The sequence below is a fragment of the Falco punctatus genome (assembly GCF_963210335.1).
Source record: "Falco punctatus genome assembly, chromosome: 8".
In the NCBI taxonomy this organism is placed as follows: domain Eukaryota; kingdom Metazoa; phylum Chordata; class Aves; order Falconiformes; family Falconidae; genus Falco; species Falco punctatus.
In genome coordinates, this window is record NC_137588.1 from 64,231,163 (window position 1) to 64,246,871 (window position 15,709).

Below are 15,709 nucleotides of genomic sequence, written 5' to 3' on the forward strand. Positions count from 1 at the left end.
CCTCACATCCAGGGCTGTAAACAGAAAGAATGCCTACTGCTTAGTGCTACATTGGTGTTAAGATTTCCCGATTTCAGTGACAAAATAAGGCTTCCTAAACCCCAGCAGGGCCATATTAGATACTGCCTTTGTCTGTCCTCTGAATTAAAACCATGCCCAAAGAGTTTGCATTAGCAGCTGCTGCATAACACAGTGCAGTGAATGGGCAGGCAGCCTGTTGCTCTCGCAGCAGCCCCACAAACGTGTCAAAGGTGTCACTTCCAGGCCCCTCAAATGAGTGGAGAGTTATAAATAATTCCTCTAAACCCTCATTTTTGCCTTTCATGAAAAAAAAAAACCACAACGCAGCACGCTCTGATAGCGAGAAGCTTTTCTTACGCCAGGCGCTGAATGGAGCCGGGCACACAGCCAGCGAGGAAAGCACTGCGGGGGGGTTGCGCTGCCCGCCTGCCCCCACCAGCCCCTATGGGCAGCCAGGGTTCTGGGAAACACAACAAGCCCTCTTTTCAGAAACATGTTTGGCATCATCAAACTCCCAGACCAAGAGGAAGAAGTCACAAATCCTTCTTCCCTTGAGGAGTTTATCTGAGTGGACCTGGACAGTGATACAGAAGAGCTTTCTAGAAAGGGCATCACAATATTGCTCCTCTTGCCCACTATGTTGTCCACTCACTTTTGAAACCTTCTAGCAGAACTGATGTGATGTTCCAATGTGATGTTCCAACATACACAATGATGTTCAGACCTGCTTTTGTAGATGCCAGTTTTTCCACATCTTCCTGTCATGTTTTGCAGCTGTTCCCACTGTTCAGACATCTCAAGGTTTGAATCTCACTAAACAATATTCTTTCATAATCTTATCAAGCTGTCCCATACCCTCAGATTTCAGATCCTTTCATATTCTTAAAACTCCAGTTTTCCCCTGTATTTGGCTTGAATCATCCAATAAAGCTCATTCTGGACTTTGTATCTATTATGTCTTGGCGATAGTTATATTACTTTTAATACATATTATATATATTGACCTATATTATCACAGGAAAACTTATCATGATTTAAATAAAACCAGACAGAAATCTTACAGAGACATTTGGTAGGCTGTGAGACAGCCCAGCCTCAGCTATGTCTCCAGCTACACACTATCTCCCAGTTCCGTGTTTTCCTTGTGTTTTGCAGGGAAGTACCATATATGGGTCTCCCATAACACAATGCCCTGCCTGGGTCCAGGATCGCACTCACCGACTGCGAAACATTCACAATTTCTGTGCCACATCTCACCTGTGTATAAAGCGGATAAGATGACATTCCCCGTCCTCATGGCTCCATTGTGCTGCTTTCTTCGTGTCTGGAAATTGCTTTGAGATAAAATGTGTGTTGGGATAAAAGGAAGCAAGTTGTCCTTTGAGGTGGTGGGTTATTTTTTTTTTTTTTTGTACTACAGTGAAAACTGCATTACAGGAAAGGAAATTCTGCTGAGCTGTCAAGAAAATGAGAAGCAGCAGTAGATAAAATCCTAATATCTCTCAGAGTGGCTTAACACAGAGTATTGCTAGAGGAGCAAGCACAGCTGAGACAGCTACAGTTTAATAATACACCTTATAATAGAAATGTCTGTATTCTTTTAAAGCAACTACAGTGCACTTCTGATTCCAGGCAAATTTTGATTACAACATTATGATGTCCTGGAAAGTGGCTTCATTTTGCTTGGGTTCATTGCAAGCAGTTCACGACTCCACTAACCACAGACTGGAAAAAATTTTGTTGTGGTAGTAAGCGTGGTGCTCTTTTTCTCTGTTTCACTCTCTTCAACAATGCTGGAAATGATTGGGGGCATTAGTATTCTGATGGAGAGAGGCTGTGACAAAGACCGTGACTACAGGGCCTCCTGACTCTTCTGTGATGCTGCCAGTGATGTAGAGGGGACTGACTCCAATTGCACCGTGTTCGAAATAGCCCTGCCATGGTACGGAGAAAACAAACAGACGGGCAATTCATAACGCGGGCATAATGTTTTCAGTTTTGCAGTGCTAGCTTCGGACTTTGTATGGAAGAATGATACCAGGTGAGCAAATATTTATCTTCACGCAGGCATTGCAGGTGTTTGTGTGCCAATTTGTATGTGCATGTGTGTGCGTTCATTTGAAAAAGGACAATCTGTACACCAATGCAATCGTATCTTATCTTCTTTCTGCATGTGTTTCCCTGGCAGGATTTGGAAGCCTCATGCAGGATGTGTTGTGGTGCTTTAGCCAAGTAAAAGGAACTATAGATATTGGGGTGACAGAAGGTAAGTTTATTTTTCCTTTTGTCGCTGTGATCAAAAATAACTTGTTTGTCATGTACATCTTGCCTCATCAGTGTGCAGAGGTTTGTTACTGTGCTGTTGGAAACTGCTGGCAAAGAGCTAAGTTATACTCTTCTCGCTTCTGTCTTCATTATGTACTCACGCACTTGAAAAAGATGGATTTCTAAAATTAACTATTGATCCAAAAAATTCAGTTGAAGGCATTATGGCTTAATCATGTCAATAGTCTTTGAAATAGATTTCCTTTTGGGTTTCAGTTGTTATTTACAGAATTTTTCAGGGAATTACAAGACAGTCTCTCCCACTGTAACATCCTTCGCTGGCATCAGTTGGATTCTGTTTCTGGGTGACATAAGTATAACCTGGCTCGCATTCATATATCTGGAGTTAGAACAAATTGCAGCGCATACACTTCTACAGATAAGTGTCTACGCTGGAGGGACTGATGCAGGCAGCTGGGGGATTTTAGGAACAAATACTCAGTAGCTTTCAGGGTGATTTGTGCTCCTCAATCACTTAGGCACTTATTTATGTGCAAGCACATCTGTTCAGCATTTAGCCAACATGTGGACTGCAAAAACATGGACAACTGAAAAGAAATACATGATGCGTTCAATTTTTCTGACTTTAAAGTTGTATTTATTCATTCAGTTCTGTTCTTCCTATGATTGTTCTGGTTTAAACTTCTTACCAGGCGTTTTCCTCCATTTTCTTATTCTCATTTCACACTTTCATCTTCCTTTCTCTTATTGCATTGCCCATTAATCCATTAATTCCTGCCCCTTTCCATTTCACATTTTATTCCCTATATGTTCTTTATCCCTCAAGGACAGCTGAAACCCTTACCACATCCCTCTTCTCTTAACCCTCCCAGTATGGGCAATGGTTTTTGCCGTAGGGAGGCCCAACAAACAGTGATAAAATCCTGCCTCCCATGTGCAGAGCGTCTTGGTTTGTGTTACCTCTTATAAGTGCATGGAAATTTGTGTCCGTTTTGTTGGCGCAGCAGAGGAGGTGAGCCATGTCCCTGGGCACGGCGCTGTGGACTGGCGGCACGAGGCACAGGCCAGTCACTGGGATGCAGCATGCGCGGTGCTGCCCATCACACGCTGGCTGCCCTGGCAGCACCGTGCCCTTGGTGGCTGCCTGAAACCAGAGTGTAGGCACTACCAGCAGTGTTTCATCCCTCCAGCTGGGCGGGTTTGGACATGGGAATAATGCTGGGGAAAGAGCTTGCTAGCAAGTGGGGCAGTGCCTGAAAAGTGTTGTTAGAAGAGCAGCTGCTCGCAGCTGCTCATGTGGGTATTCAGATGCAGGAACTGAGCTGGCCTGTTAGATCTATTTCTTCTATTTTGTTGTATTTCCCGAAGTGTGATGCTTTCTTTAGAAGCACAGTCTTGTAAGACCGAGGAGGGAGGGAGGCAGCCCAAACCTCCGCCAAGAGCCCTGACCTCCCCGGTGGGATGGTGACTGCCACCCACCCAGCCCCACCGGCAGCTCCCTGTGACGCTGCTTTTGCAGAGAAGGGTTTCAGTCTGTAGCCTTGAGAGAGTATGGGGCCCCAGACTCAGGAGAATATTTAAGTTTGTTAAATCCCTAGGGAAAAAACACTCCGTTGCATTTAAGGCCAAAATATTTTTTCACTGAGGTCTTTTTTTGCAGAAGTGCTTACAAAAGTTTTGTGCTTTTACTGTAGAATCTGCAAATCTGCTAACAGTCCAGAGTACTTGTTTGCTAGTTCAGGATTAATAAAATGCTAGGTTGCCTCTTCTTACTCACTATCCTTTCCTTAATGTAACCAGTTATCAAGTGAAGGCTATAAGCTATTTTTTTTTCCACATTTGAGACCCAGTGCTGGAGGAATCCAGAGGCATGGGGACAGGAAGGGACCCCTGTGATTTTTTCTTGGGGTAACCTGGACTCACGGAGCAGTGAAGGCTGAGAGGCAGTACTTGAAGGCTCTCTTCAGTGAAGCCAATAACAAAAATGTGACCACATTGATTTGTTGAATCTGGCCAACAGGTACAAATGGCCTCACCATGGCTGAGCAGGAAGTTCGGGAGAGCATGTTATGTACAGGAGTGGGCTTTTTTTTGGTTGTGATGCTGGTGGTGTGTTTGCATGTGAAAGTGTATGTGTGTGGATAGATGTACATACACATGAATTACACATCATAAATGTGTTTGCTTCAGAGAGTAATTTCCATTGCCAGGCTAGTATATTAAATAATCTCATTGTGTGAGTCACACATGAGCACATAAAGTGACTTTCCATGAAAAGTGCTTTATAAAATACTGCCTCTTTATTTCATATCTTGTTTCCTGGGATAGGCTTCAGATACACTGTAGTACTTGATCTTCAGCCTTCACTTCTGTGTGACGCAGAGCGAGCCGTCAGCTCTAAGAAGGAAGGCTTTGCATGGCTCACAGCCCAGACCTGGATATTTTTTTCCACATCCAGAGAGGGTATTTTGAATAAAAAGAAAGATACTGAAGTGAAATGAAGAGCTTCTCTCTTCACTGGCACAGGTGCTTTGCATCTCTGAGAGAAATGCAGTCATGCTGCCACCTGCCAATGACAGCAAAGTCAGAAAGGCTGCAGCCAGATGATGAAACCAAAGAGTAAAATGACCCAGTGCTCCACACACAGTAACAACAGCAGGCAAGGGTGGTGAGTGGTTTGGTCCTAAACCAAAAAACCTGTCCCTAGAGTAATTAAACAGCAGTAAAATGGGGTGTATGAGCATCAGCAGCTTATGTTGTTTCCTTCCAACCTGCCCTCTTGATGCTGTGGTATTTTCCATCATGTGCACCTGAGCAGGCTGTGGCAGCGTGAGTTTGGAGCGCACTGCGCTGTGAGAGATTTCTACCTTAAAGAGCAGGCTGTGATTGGAAAAGTGTTAGCAATATTGATCTAGGTCTGTTCCACTTAGATGCTGCAGGTTCAGCTGGGTGCTGGGAAACCTGAATTAAGAGCCCTGCCTCAGAAGATCCCACGCTCCAGCAAAATGTGTTTCTGCACTGTGGTTTAAGTTGCACCCTGTGGTTTGTGGGTGCCTTTCTGGTGTCTTTTGGTTACCCCCTGGTCTAGAGCCGCCCTCCCATAGCGGGAGGGCTGAGCAGCAGGGCTGTACAGCCCCGGGGGCCGGGGACCGACCCCCCTCCCCGGGCGGCACCTGCCCCGGTGCCCCGGCAGCCCCCGGTGCGGGGGCGCTGGGCTGCGCTTTGGCTGCGCCGCGAGCGTTGCGGGGATGCAAACCACGAACCCTGCGGCTCCTCACACCTGCGTGCTGCTCACGCGTCCTGCCCGCACCGCCGCCGGGCTGCGGGGGCCGGGGAAGCGGCGGGGGCTGCGGGCCGGGGACTGCGGGCTGGGGAAGGACCGGGGGCTGCGGGCACTGCGGGCCGGGGAAGCGGTGGGGGCTGCGGGCTGAGGAAGGGCCGGGGGGTGCGGGCCGGGGGCTGCCCGGTGCCGAGCGCGGACCGGCCGCGGCCGGCGCTGATCAGCCGCTGCCAAGCGCCGCGGGCGCGGCGGAGCCTCCGCCCTCCCCGCCCGGTGCCCGGGGCTCGGGGCGCCGCTGGGCCGCGGGTCTGCGCCTCCCCGCGGGGCCGCGCCGGGGCCGGGGCGCGGAGCTCCGGGGGTGTGTTCGCGGCAGGACGGGCTTAGTCAGCAGGGCCGGCCGCGCCTCGGCCGCTGCAGCGGCGGTGCCGGCTGGGCCGGGGCGCTCCGCTCTGCCGCCGGGGCCGGGGCCGCCGTGCCGGCAGCATGGAGGCCGGCCGGCCGGTTCCCCCCGGGCAGCCCCCGCAGCGAGCCCCCGCCGCCCCTGCCCTGTAGGCTGCCCGGGTGCCGGCGGAGCCTCATGGATTGAGGAGAGGTTGCGTTATTTTCTTCTTTAATGTTTTTTTTTAGCTTTGTTTGTTTGTTTTAGCTTTGTACGGGTTTGTTTCCCTTTTACTCTCTATATTTTTTTTTTTTAATCACGGAAGATGAAATGCTTCTCGCGCTATCTGCCGTACATCTTCAGACCGCCGAGCGCCATCCTCTCCTCCAGCTGCCACGCGGAAGGTACGCGGCGGCGGGCGGGGACGCGGGCACCGGGCTGAGCCCCTCCAGCCTGGTATAGCTCCCCTCCGGTCGGGCTGAGCCCCCCCGGCTGGGCTGAGCCGCTCCAGCCCGGCACAGCCTCCCCTCGGGGCCGGGCACAGCCCTCCCCCCCAGGCCGGGCAGAGCCCCTCTAGCCTGGCACAGCCCCCCCCTCGGCCGAGCAGAGCTCCTCCTAGCCGGGCTGAACCCCTCCAGCCGGGCAAAGCCCCCCGGGCCGGACAGCGGGGTGGGAGGCTGCACCGTGCCCCAGGCGGCGGAGGCAGGAAACCGTCTGGGAGGGCGTGCGAAGCGTTAGGAGAAAATGAGTTTGTTTATTCCTGGCGATGCTTCTTGCTTTACTGTTAACTCTGCACTTATTGTGCAAATAAGCAAGCAGCAGGACCGGCTGAAGGAAGGCTTTCTCGCTGTGGTGTCACACGGTTCTCAGGTTTATGTAGTTTGTGAATGTGGCCTTAGGTCATCTGAATGTTCCCAAGAAAATGCGGAGATGCTGTCGGGCAGTGCCCACGCTTGGTTGTCTGTGCCCTTTCCCTTGTTCAGTGAAGCCTGTTGTCAGGTCCTGGCAAAACAGCTCTGCAGCTATTTGGGAAAAAATGAAATGTTCTTCTCAGGAGTGTTTGTGTTGTCTGGGTGGGTCTGTGGTCGCGGAGGTTTTGGTGGGACTGTTCTCACAGGGAGCACTTGTTCGTGCTGGTTTACAACCCATGTGGTGCGATTGCACACACGTTTGCTGTGTGTGAGCTGTCAGGCGGTTCTGTCAGTCCTCTGCAGTCCAAACAGCTGCACGTGATCAAAATTTCACACCACTGCTCTGTCCCATGTGGGACCACAGTGGTTTTCCTCATGTGCCCTAACCAGAGTTAGTCAATGAGGAAAACCCCCTCCCAGTGACCTGGCTTTCTGCAGACTCCTGCATCCAACTGGTGTGCACGGGCTGAGTGACCAGCCGGGAGCCATGGGGGAATCCAGGCACGATGCAGGGAAGCGTGCTTACAGCTGTTTGGGAGATGAACGGCTTCAGGCTCTGCCCACTGCACGTGGCTGGCAAAGAGAAGCACCGTGGGGAGCCCCTTGCAGCTCCCCGCAGCCTGACCAAGAAAGTCATAAGGCTGAAGGTCTGGAGTGGAAGAGTCAAGCAGGAAGGACTGGGCAATGATGACGCTCCAGGCTAAATTGTTATATCTAATATATGTTAGCACACACAATATAATTGCTATTTTTTAGTCAAGCAGACACTATGGACTTTTAAAAATTGTTATTTAATGTCTCAAGTTCTAAGTGGAGAAAATTATCCCAACAGATAAATCAGACTAACTCTGGAGTCCTTTCTTTGAAAATTTCTTCGAAGATTCTTTTGTTTTCATGTTGACTTTGTCCAAAGGCACAGATCCTTAAGATATGCTGAACAAGTAACTTTTGGATTGTTCTACTGGAATAAGTAATTGAATGGAGAAGCAGTTCTCGCCATTTTAGGGGAGGTCATATGAGGCTGCTGAGGGGAAAAAAAAACAAAGAAAGAATGCCCCACCGGTGTGCTGTTTATTCTTTTCCACTGCAAACAACATATAAAGAATGAAACTTGTACAGAACTGTTTCTCAGACCAGTTACTATCTGCATATCATTAATTTGGGGTGAAACTGAGCTCCGGAGAGTTTAGATGACCCTGTTATAGGCTAAATCACTAGCAGAACTGAGAGGAGAACTCGGGCAAGAGCCTGACTGCTGGAACAGAGAACAAAGACTGTGCACCAAGGTGTAATAAACCTGAAATTCAAGTACGCTTGTTTATCCTCTTCTGGCACTGCCAGAAATGGTTCTAGACGGTTGCAGCTGAGCTTTCATTGATTTCATCACAGACCGGTTTGTTGTTCGGCTCTGCTTTGCTGTGAAGTTACAGTCCTTGAGTGGCAGTGCCCATGGAAATGATCCAGTGTCGTTATGCTTACTGTGGAGGTGCGGGATCATGGTAATGAATGGGAAGGAGGGGGTGCAACTGGAGCAAGCTGGCGCGGGTGCAGTGCCGTAGGTGGTGGATGCGGTGTGGCTGAGCAGGCAACCTGTCGGCTTCCCTTGTTGCCATCGCACTTGTTGTGGTCCAGAAACGCCATCCCTCCTCGTCCCGAGGCGTGTGGCTAAGGGTGCAGGATAGCTCGTGCGCCTTGAGATCCTGGCCCAGCTCCGTGGCACAGTGGGACGCGGGGTTGGCATCTCACAGTTGTATTCAGTCCCACTCAGCAGCACGTCAGTGCTGTCCCGTTGGCCTTAAAGGTATGCCTGTAGCCTGGCTGCACGGCAGCAGTTTGACAGAAGTTGAGCTCATGACTCTATCCTTTGCAGCCTGATTGCTACTCTTGAACTGCGTTTGAATGTTTCTTATCTATTACTTATCTTATCTATTACTTAAGATACAAAATGGGTATTTGGGTCTGCCATGTTCTTGTGGTGTGGTGTGCACTGAAAATTGATCCAAATACATCTTTCCATGTGGAATGTGCACTGTGGGCTTTCTATCATTTGTTATTTGCTGGAAAAGGGTTAAATGACCGAGGTGCCATAACAAGTATGTGTCTGTGTCAGTGTCAGGCTTGCTGAGAACTGTGGATGAGCTGCAGTAGCTGGCAGACTTGCCAAGTATGTTTACAAATACAAATACATTACAAAATAAACCACTTCAGAATGGATACATATATGCTAATCAAAACAACTGCCTGGTTTTTCAAATGTAAAATTTTTTTTTTTTAGTTCTACAATGTGCTGGACTCAAGGATATCAAAGATCGTGTAAATCCTTAGCTAAGTAACCATCAAAAAAAAAAAAAAGCCTTTGAATTAAGAAAACAATATCCTTTCCTGCAGATGAGGAAGCCGCACAAAGGTGGGAAGTGAGTTCTCTGAGGTCATACAGTCACCAAACTTTGAGTCATGCATATGTTTTTCATCCAGAATTTAAACAGAAATGCATTTTTGTGCACTTGCCTGAGCAGGGTTTGAAATTCTGGTTGTTCTGCAGAAGCATTAATTCTTTTGGCTATTTTAATTAATGTTTAGATGTGTAATGGTTATTTCCTATCCTTAAGATCTGTTATCATGCTTAGGAGATCTTTAACCACTTTATTAATTTGACAGGCCAACAACTTCAGTACATTTTCAGTAACTTCCAAAGTCTTCCAAATCTGGTTGATGTTGAGTTGGCTGAAGGTCTTGAATCACTTCAGCCGTTCATTGCCGCAGTTGTGGGATCTCTGTGCAATCATATGTTGGTCTGGTGCAGATACAAACCCGCCAACAATGAAAATGCATCTGCTTTCAGTTCACTCCTATTGCAATTCATAGGGATCATTTAAATATGAATATTTATTTAATACTTTATCCGATATCTGAATTTTCTGCTAAGGTCTAGATACGCTTTTTTAATTGTAACAGAAAAACAATGATGCACATTTGATACTGCCACACAAAAATCCGGACAATACAATGAAAACACCTAAGAGGTACCTGTCAAAGAAGCAGTGCTGCTACTTGAGCTACATTCAAAACAAATATAGGCTGTAGGTTTTGTACTATTTTATTGTCTAATCACCATAACAATGTAATAAGAACCTTTAGCACTTCTTTTATACTTACCACTTTTGTGAGGATCAAAAGAAAGTGTTGGCTGAGTGTAAGCCACGTTAGGGCAAAGGTCTGTAGTTCGGTCGTTGCTATGAGTGGGCTCAAGCCGTACTGATAGAAGGAATAAACTCACTGTTTGTTCTGCACCAGCAAGTCTCAGTACTACTTGCTTTGAAGAGCCCACCAGGAGCTTGCTATTACTTTGCAGTTCATTCCTGCACATTCAGTATTCATGCAAATAAGTTAGAATGACTAAATCAGTAGCTTAAAGTTCTGGCAGTAGTGCAGTATGAGCAGTAGTAGGGGCCAAGCACAAGGTTTGTAATCATTGGTGTGGAATTCTGATGCTGGCTGGTCTTTTTCATGTGGGAAAAAAAACAGCTTCACACTGTACTGTGGATAGATTCCTATTTGCTTGGGAAATAGAAAACACAGAAATAAAACTCTGTACAGCCAATGCACCCACAACCGAGAGAGTGCATGACAGGTACAGTGGGTCTGCGTGTGCCATACGGACGGGGAGGAGCTGCTGGTGGTGGCCAAGGGCTTTGAAACCATGCCCTGCTTCACCCTAGCTGCTGCCAGAGGCAGATGTGCAAGGAGCAATGCTGCTTGGATGTGACTCACGCCGGAGAACAACAAGTGTGGGGGGAGTGCGGGAGGGTCTTGAGTCCCAGCTGCAGGACTGAAAAACAATGGGCTGGCCGGGCAGTTACCGCTGGCTGTGCCCTGGCTCTGTGTCTCGTTAGCGTCTCAGCGGCCTTTCTTACATTATTGTTATCGAGGTAGCTGCGGTTGCTGCCCTCCCAGCTGTGCCGCTGGGGTGGCTCCGGGGAGCCCTCCTGGGAGAGGGTGCTGTTGGTATTTCACCTGTTCGGATCTGTGCTCCCTGGTAGAGCTGCCTGGGATTGCACACGTTCCTCCAAAATCAAAGTATTAGGTCAAGGTTGGAAGAAAATATGGGTAGATGTCTTGGCGGCATTTTGGAAGGAATAATAAAAAAAAAAAAAAAAGCACTGAAAAGTCCCTTGGGAGTCGTCTAGAGGGATTAACTGTACTTATTGGCAGTATTGACATAGTACAGGGATTCTTACAAAAGCTCTTCATCCATCCCAGGTTTGGCCTGGAATCTTCCTCCCATCCAGCTGCTCTCTAGGCTCTTATAATTTAGCAATAAATGAATTAAGACTTGAGATTTTTGGATGGGAAGAGATATACAGGAGAAAGCCATCATGCTGTATTGCTTCTCCCAAGATTTACGTGACAACATTAAAGTGATTTTAAGTGGTAGTTATTACAGTTAGCATGGAAACACAGTCAGAGAAGCGATGAGTGGCTGGAGGGCTGCTAAGACCTTACCTAGGGAGGTCTCTTAGATCACCTTTCTGTTTGCTGCAGGATCTAATAAAGCAGGTTCTTAACAGGTTCTTGTCAAACTTGACTCGGTCCTCAAAGGATGCCAAATTGGTATCTCTGCTGGTAATCAGTTTTCTTGCTGAGCTGTCTTCATGGCTTGTGTTCATTTATCTCTAACAAAACTATCTGCAAGTTAAAATGATTCTCAGTCTCTACTATGTAGCCTGCAGAAGAATTGCTCGGCATTGGCCTTATTGTGATGCTGTATCTAGTCTCATTCAGTTAAATTCCCTGTCTGAGCCTATCCTTACACATGAAGCTTTCTGAACCTCTTATTACTCTTGTTGGGCCCTTTTATTTTCCCTTAATGTGGAATAGCCAGGAAGAAAACCAGTAAGGTAACTAAGAAAGTCATCCATCCTTAGTGGAGAATGTGTTTTGTGTATTTACTGAGTGGCAGCTGCTGATCTGTCGGCTCTGAATGACCTTGGAGCCAACGGTGGCGTTCACTGAAATGCAGTTTGTGCCCTTCAGTGCGTCTGTGGCCTTTGCTGCAATGAGTTTTCTATGCACAGTAGAGGAATTCTGGCTTAAGTTGTGGGTTTCTGTATTGCTGAAGATAGTCGGTTGTGGCTGTGGCTGTTAACACCCTAGACTGAAAAATGAAGATCTGTTAAGGGTTAAGCTTTCAGCCTTCCTCACCTCCACCCTCCTGAAAACGTTGTTTTAAAGCCAAGCTGTTTGTTGTTTTCCCTCCCTTCTTTTCCTCTGGGGAGAATCTTCGATCCTCAGCACACCTTTTATTGTTAATGTGTAGGGTAAGATTAATTAAAAAGCATGCCCAGAACAAGGAATTCTCTCTGACGTGGCTGGGTTGGCTCTGTGGGTACGTAAAACTGCTGCAGGCTGCAGTTGCAGGCAGTCACTGGAGCCGCTGCTTTCCCAGCGGGAGTGGAGCTGAGCCCAGTGGTGCCCGTGCGGGCTGGGCTGCCGGGGAAGTGCTCAGGGCTCCCGCAGGGGCTGGGCAGGCAGGAGCCATGCAGCCCTTGTGCCCAGCTGGTGTGCTGGGACCCTCATGCTGAGCTGGTATGTCGGGGTCCTTGTGCCAAGCCAGTGCACTGGGACCCTCATGCCAAATGGGTATTTTGGGACCCTCGTGCTGAGCTGACGCGCTGGGACCCTCCTGTGTCGTGGGCAGAGCCCCTGGCAGTGGGACAGGTTACCTGGCTTTGAAGGGCCTCCATGGGTGCCCTGTGTGTTGTGCTGCCAGCGCTGCTATTGGTGGCAGCTGCCCTGGTGACACTGGTCACACCGCCCCTGCCGCCCTGGCCTGGCTGCATTCCCTGGGGAGCCGTGCTGAGTGCGGGCAGCTGTACTGCTGAGCGGAGGAAGAGAAATGGGAAGGCAGTTTAATAAATAGATTTTTAAAAATCAGTGGGGTAAATATTACATATTTGAAAATGAATGTTTCTTTCAAGGCCTCTGAAGAATGGCTGGCACTGGTGCCTGGGGGCTCTGCAGGGGCTGCAGCTGCAGCAGAGGCACAGGGCAGCGACTGTCTGCGGCGAGGGTGGGCACCAGCTCCACCCAGCCACCGGGCACAGAAAGCCCTTGTCCCCATCATGTCGCGAGAGAAGGCAGAGCCTGCTGGCATTATCCCAAGGGGACTCGGGATGACCAGTGGCTCCCAGCCCGGTGCCAGCGTGGTGCCCACTGCTGCTGCTGTACCAGCCATGACTGTGCGGGGAGCTTGGTCAGCCGCCGAGAGCTCTCCTCCTGCAGAAGTTTGGGTCTGTCCCGCAGGGGGGTTAAGCAGAAAGTGTATCTACATTTGATCTGCAGAGATTACCTGTACTACCAAATTACCGAGTGCACATGCAGAGAGCAGGAGACGGCATGATCTCTGCTGCTTGATAAGTCACAGCAACGCCTCTGTCTTTTGTTAAGTAGCTCCTGGGTTGCCCTGACCCCGGGACGTCCCCACTTTGGCCTCGTTGCCTCTGTGGGGCAGTGGGAGTCATGCAAAAAGCACAACTGCTTGTTACGAGCCTGTTGCTGAACACACTTGCACTGTAATGCTGCTCCAGCCTGGAGCACATGGCAAGTCCTTGTGAACCATCTTGTCCTCGGGTGTACGTGGGCTCTGCTCCTCGCTCAGGTTTGTACAAGCCTATGCAAATATGTGTTCCAAATGTGGATCCTGTGCGCTCTGGTCGGCATCAGTGTTTTGCCAAAGGCTGAGCTAGGAAAGGTCATACAGTGTCTGCTTTGGTGTGCGAGGCCTGGAGCTAACTTGGTTCATTTAATGCGATTACTCTAAGGAAGTTAATGTATTGCTTTAAGTAATACCTTCACCTTTAGTTTATTAATGCTAAGTGTTCAGACAGTCTAGTGCCTGATTTAGAAAATTCTCAGCGGCAAGGTAAGCAACAAGCACCACTCAGAATCGGTGCTGTTAGCGAAACCAACTTTTAGCTCAAACTTAAATACTGGTTTAGTGGGGGGGGAAAAGTACAGTAAGTAATGAAACCTATCTTTAATCAGACCGATGATTTCCTGAATAGCTCAATACTCATAAGATTTGGGGTTCTTTAAAGACCAAAATGTGACTTTCCTTTAAAACAAAGGATTTTGAAGTTGTGATAATTCCCAGGGTATCTGTATGAATAGCTCCCTGGCTCAGAAAGGCTGCCCAAGGAGTGGAGCAGTTCCTGTGTGTAAGTAGCCCCGAGATAACTCTCTGCTTGTGTTCCCTGGAGCCTTTCACTGTTTTCTGTTTTCACATGTTCCCCAGTTTGTGCCCAAGCTTTGCACTAGCATTTTTGGAGGTTCCAGCAGAGGTGACATGAAGGCTGGGATGTTTAATCGCTTACCTTTGGGCTGATTTTAAAGCTTAGCTCAAAGATGCCTTTAAGCTAGACGGTTAGCTTTTTAGGGGTCTTTAACATGAAAGCTCAGCCAGAGGCACCTTAAAACTAATCTCTTTACCTTAGGGGCTCCTCTAGGCTAAGCTTTTGGCCTTTGGAATAATTTTGAGTGATGCATGTAAAAAAACCAGATAAAATTATTTATATTACAAATATATTACACATTATATAATATATATTTATATTATAAAAAATATAATTATTTATATATCATACGCTTCAGACAGTGGGTTGTTCTATGGGTGACCACAGAAAGTATGTTCAGGTTTTGCCTCTTAGTGTATTTGGATCAGTGGAATAGGCCAATTAACGAAGTGAAGGAAAGTCCGCTTGGGAACCGTTTAAAATATGTCTTAAGGCCCCTGATCCCGGGCATTAAGCTGCCCACAGACCCGAGCAGCTGTGGGGAGCAGCTGGCTGGGGCTGACCTGCTGCGCTTGGTCTGCACGCTGCTTTGCGGAGCAATCCCCAGGCTGGGTGCTGGGGAGCTCTTGGGGTGGCAGCACCCCACAGCCGAGATCCTTGGCCTGGCGTGAACCTAGGCCTGCCAATTTATTGCGCGTTGTTTTTTGAAGACTTTAACTTTGTTTTATGATGACCCGTATACTTACCATCAGCCTGTCAGTTTTGTCCCTGCTGTGTGGACTGCAAGTGGGTTTATTTTTCTGGTGAGTCATTCCATCGGCTTCGACCTGAGTTAATCAGGCACTGGCAGTTGGGAGCTTCACTAAAGTCCTGAATTACCCTGGAGTAAAGCCCACATAAATTAAATTTGAGGCAGCGCTAATACTACAGAATGTTATGTGCATTAGGGGTACAGTAAGATTGTGTAAGTATGCAAATATGGTTTGGTGTAACTAATAGTCTATAATTACATGAAGAGAGGCCATTAGTTTAAGGCTGGTGGAGGAGAACACCGAGTTAAGATTGAGCTTTCTACGGTAATTGCATTTCCTGATTTAGCTGTTCTTTAATTTGTCAGTCTGAATGCCATATCAGCCCTTGCTTTTTAGTGAAGAACACCAGGCTTGCTCTGCCTAATCTCAGTTCTTGCATTTATCAGAACCTGCACCATGTGCAGGAATCCAGCCGCCTGGTTTGTTCTTTCCCTCACAGCAAACGAGGCTGACATTGTGCGGCCACAAAGGAATGGGTTGTTGCTGGGGGAAAAAAAGAGGCAAATTCCCTGCCCAAAATACGAGGCAGAATGTCCAAATGAAGCATGGTGTTTCTCCTCCCAGTGAGCTCAGGGTCTTACTTCTGCTATACCCGTTTCTCTTTGTTTGTTCCTGGTTGCTCAGAGGAGGTGATGGAGGCATTGCAGAGTCAGAGGGCCCTGCCCCCCCCCGTCCGTCCGTCCGGAGAGCTGCAGGCACACCTCGGTGCTGCTTTAATGCCAGGGACT

The 15,709-nt window shown here is 48.2% G+C and overlaps 1 protein-coding gene across 2 annotated transcripts in view; it reads left to right on the forward strand.

The window, feature by feature from the left end:
- The first annotated feature begins 6,055 nt into the window (after positions 1-6,055).
- PPP2R2B (protein phosphatase 2 regulatory subunit Bbeta) overlaps positions 6,056-15,709 on the forward strand; it is a 101,787-nt gene continuing 92,133 nt past the window's right edge. The window contains exons 1-2 of one of the 2 annotated variants that reach the window (XM_080400644.1): positions 6,056-6,179; positions 6,292-6,370. In XM_080400644.1, the coding sequence (XP_080256770.1) occupies positions 6,292-6,370 (79 nt within the window). In that variant the 5' untranslated portion in view covers positions 6,056-6,179. Of the gene's footprint in view, positions 6,180-6,232; positions 6,371-15,709 lie in introns of those variants that run through there. The other variant, XM_080400643.1, reaches the window with a different exon arrangement.